The sequence below is a fragment of the Lipophrys pholis genome (genome assembly GCF_963383615.2).
Source record: "Lipophrys pholis genome assembly, chromosome: 19".
Taxonomy (NCBI): domain Eukaryota; kingdom Metazoa; phylum Chordata; class Actinopteri; order Blenniiformes; family Blenniidae; genus Lipophrys; species Lipophrys pholis.
In genome coordinates this window covers 291,550-295,653 of record NC_137647.1, presented here as the reverse complement: position 1 = coordinate 295,653, position 4,104 = coordinate 291,550, and the positions used below count along the sequence as shown (strand labels likewise).

Sequence of the window (4,104 nt, the reverse complement as noted above, 5' to 3'; positions counted from 1 at the left end):
CTGACTTGCTGACTGGTGACCTTCTGACTGGTGACCTGCTGACCTGCTGACTGGTGACCTGCTGACCTGCTGACTGCTGACCTGCTGACCTGCTGACTGCTGACCTGCTGACTGCTGACCTGCTGACTGGTGACCTGGTGACCTGCTGACCTGCTGACCTGCTGACCTGCTGACTGCTGACCTGCTGACCTGCTGACCTGCTGACCTGCTGACCTGCTGACTGGTGACCTGCTGACCTGCTGACTGCTGACCTGCTGACCTGCTGACTGGTGACCTGCTGACCTGCTGACCTGCTGACTGCTGACCTGCTGACCTGCTGACCTGCTGACTGGTGACCTGGTGACCTGCTGACCTGCTGCTTTGTGTCTTGGTCAAGGTTTGATCGGCTTCTTCATCACCTTTGGGATCTGCATGAGCAGGATGGGCGAGCGAGGAAGGATCATGTGTGACTTCTTCAACATCCTCAATGAAATCATCATGACGATGGTTTCTATGATCATGTGGTCAGTGTGTGTGTGTGTGTGTGTGTGTGTGTGTGTGTGTGTGTGTGTGTGTGTGTGTGTGTGTGTGTGTGTGTGTGTGTGTGTGTGTGTGTGTGTGTGTGTGTGTGTGTGTGTGTGTGTGCGCCATGCATGTCTGTGTTCTTGGGCTCTCATTGCTCTGACATTCTGCAGACACCACACACACACACACACACACACACACACACACACACACACACACACACACACACACACACACACACACACACACACACACACACACACACACACACACACACACACACAGGTCAGTGACAGTGATAGATAAGCCTCCCAAACCGAGCGTAGGAGTCGACTTGTGGGAAGGAGTGAGGAGGAGGAGGAGTGAGGAGGAGGAGGAGTGAGGAGGAGGAGGAGGAGTGAGTGAGGAGGAGGAGTGAGGAGGAGGAGGAGGAGTGAGGGAGGAGGAGGAGTGAGGGAGGAGGAGGAGTGAGGAGGAGGAGTGAGGAGGAGGAGGAGGAGGAGTGAGGGAGGAGGAGGAGTGAGGAGGAGGAGGAGGAGTGAGGGAGGAGGAGGAGTGAGGGAGGAGGAGGAGTGAGGGAGGAGGAGGAGTGAGGGAGGAGGAGGAGTGAGGAGGAGGAGGAGTGAGGGAGGAGGAGGAGTGAGGAGGAGGAGGAGTGAGGAGGAGGAGTGAGGAGGAGGAGGAGGAGGAGTGAGGGAGGAGGAGGAGTGAGGAGGAGGAGGAGGAGTGAGGGAGGAGGAGGAGTGAGGGAGGAGGAGGAGTGAGGGAGGAGGAGGAGTGAGGAGGAGGAGGAGTGAGGGAGGAGGAGGAGTGAGGAGGAGGAGGAGTGAGGAGGAGGAGGAGTGAGTGAAGGACACAGACAGATGGGAGGACGGAGGGTGTCCCCCGGAGACGCTGTCCTCTGTGGTATGCTGGGAGCAGCAGGGCCGAGCTCCAGAACAATCCCAGGGGATCCGAGGAGGAAGATCTCCAGCATGTAATGGATCCACCACCAGCAGAGGGGAAGCAGATGTGAGCCACTTTCTAAAAGCTGCACCTTTAGTCTGGTCCAGGGCTCTGCAGCCACGTGTGGCTCTTCAGCTCCCCTGTAGCGGCTCCATGAAGCTCTCTCAACAAGTCATGTAGATTAATGTTGCTTTTCACTTTTATTTTAGTGGTAATCTACACTCCTAAACCAGGTAAAGGAGGGAAAACAGCTGAGTCAGCCGGAGCCCCGAGGAAAAGACCACAGGAAGAGGGAAAAACAAGAAAAAGGAAAGTTGGAAATAAAGAAGAATAAAATTGAAAAATGAAAAAATATTTTAACAAAAACATCAAATTAAAAGAAATAAAATAACAAAATGGAAAAAAATATATATAAATAAAAATGGTGGAAAACCAAAAAAGGAATAGAAATAAAATAAACAAAGAAGAAAGAATAGAAAAAGAAATCAAATAAAAATAAGAAAAGACAAAAGATTCAATTCAGTTTTATTTGTAAAGCTCGGGAGGAGAAGTACATGGGATAGGATAGGGAGAGAGGAATAGAAGAGGGAGAGAGAGAGAGGAATAGAAGAGGGAGAGAGAGAGGAATAGAAGAGGGAGAGAGAGAGAGGAATAGAAGAGGGAGAGAGAGAGAGAGAGAGAGAGAGGAATAGAAGAGGGAGAGAGAGAGGAATAGAAGAGAGAGAGAGAGAGAGGAATAGAAGAGGGAGAGAGAGAGGAATAGAAGAGGGAGAGAGAGGAATAGAAGAGAGGGAGAGAGAGGAATAGAAGAGGGAGAGAGAGAGAGAGAGAGAGGAATAGAAGAGGGAGAGAGAGAGGAATAGAAGAGAGAGAGAGAGAGGAATAGAAGAGAGAGAGAGAGAGGAATTGAAGAGAGAGAGAGAGAGAGAGAGGAATAGAAGAGGGAGAGAGAGAGAGGAATAGAAGAGGGAGAGAGAGAGGAATAGAAGAGAGAGAGAGAGAGAGAGAGAGGAATAGAAGAGAGAGAGAGAGAGGAATAGAAGAGGGAGAGAGAGAGGAATAGAAGAGAGAGAGAGAGAGGAATAGAAGAGAGAGAGAGAGAGAGGAATTGAAGAGAGAGAGAGAGAGAGAGAGGAATAGAAGAGAGAGAGAGAGGGAGAGGAATAGAAGAGGGAGAGAGAGAGGAATAGAAGAGAGAGAGAGAGAGGAATAGAAGAGAGAGAGAGAGGGAGAGGAATAGAAGAGGGAGAGAGAGAGGAATAGAAGAGAGAGAGAGAGAGGAATAGAAGAGAGAGAGAGAGAGAGAGAGAGGCAGACAGGACAGAGAAGTACAAATACTAAGAAAAGTCTATGATGAGCGTTGGTCTGATGATGAACCAATCTCAGTCTGGAGTTTAAGGGCCGTGCTGTGGGGGGGTCAGGGTACTGTGGGGGGGTCCCGGTGCTGTGGTGGGGTCAGGGTGCTGTGGTGGGGTCAGGGTACTGTGGTGGGGTCAGGGTGCTGTGGTGGGGTCAGGGTGCTGTGGTGGGGTCAGGGTGCTGTGGTGGGGTCAGGGTACTGTGGTGGGGTCAGGGTACTGTGGTGGGGTCAGGGTGCTGTGGTGGGGTCAGGGTGCTGTGGTGGGGTCAGGGTACTGTGGTGGGGTCAGGGTGCTGTGGTGGGGTCAGGGTACTGTGGTGGGGTCAGGGTGCTGTGGTGGGGTCAGGGTGCTGTGGTGGGGTCAGGGTACTGTGGTGGGGTCAGGGTAGTAGGATGAGGACTAGTACAGCTAAACCTGCTCTAAACTCTGGACAGCAGCTTTAAACAGTTGATATTTATAAAATAGCTCAAGTGATAAAATCAACGGCCCAGCAGCTAAAGGTCTGATAAAGATCTGAACTGGACCGGTGACATCCTGTTTTTTGGATGTATAGAATTTCCTTTCAGTACAAAACCAACCAACAGCACGGACTCGGGTCCCGACAGAAGAAGTCCCTCGTCTTGAGCAGATCTGCTCTTCAGGGGTAGAAACAGACGTCGTTTCTGAAACGTTGTGGAAACGAGGTCCGCTCAAACGTAGCCAGAAAGAGTACTCAGAAAACCTAAGTAACTGTATCCGTCTTATCACTTCCATATTACTCTTCGGTGAAGAGCGGGTTACTGTCAGAAAGTCGTAGCGTTCATTACTTTACTGCGTATCAAAGGTACTTTAACTATTATTCACTGGTAATGATGTTATTGTCACCGTCAGGAAGGGGAGGTTCCTCCAGCTCTCCTCCTCTTGTGAACAGGAGTTTGGTGGAACAGTAACAGGACAATGATCAGGGACAGAGCAGCTCCACCGCACAGAGGGCGGACAGTGCACAGCGCTGGTGGCGGGAAGAGGGAAGAGGGGTGAGAGCAGGGTGGGCGTTTGGAGGACAAACAGCAGGACGCTTGTCTGGCGGCTGTCCTGGCCGACTGGCAGCTGGACGCCGGTGGAATGGTCCGGATCCCTGCGGCAGTATAAACACATTACTCACGGCCTGCGCAGCCGGCCAAACACACAGGCCAGTGTTTACTAAGACACGAGTCGTACGAGCAGCACATCCATCACGCCAGAGACACGGCGCTCCGACAAACAACTGCCAGCGCCAGGCCTCGGCGTGCAGCTGACCCGGGACGCAGCGCTCACA

The 4,104-nt window shown here is 52.0% G+C and overlaps 1 protein-coding gene across 1 annotated transcript in view; it reads left to right on the top strand.

Moving 5' to 3' along the window:
• Positions 1-4,104, top strand: part of slc1a9 (solute carrier family 1 member 9) — a gene marked incomplete at its 5' end in the record, with an annotated part of 21,539 nt that overhangs the window by 3,690 nt on the left and 13,745 nt on the right. Inside the window, one exon of the mRNA XM_080487184.1 lies at positions 377-503. Within this exon, the coding sequence (XP_080343310.1) occupies positions 377-503 (127 nt within the window). The remainder of the gene's footprint in view (positions 1-376; positions 504-4,104) is intronic.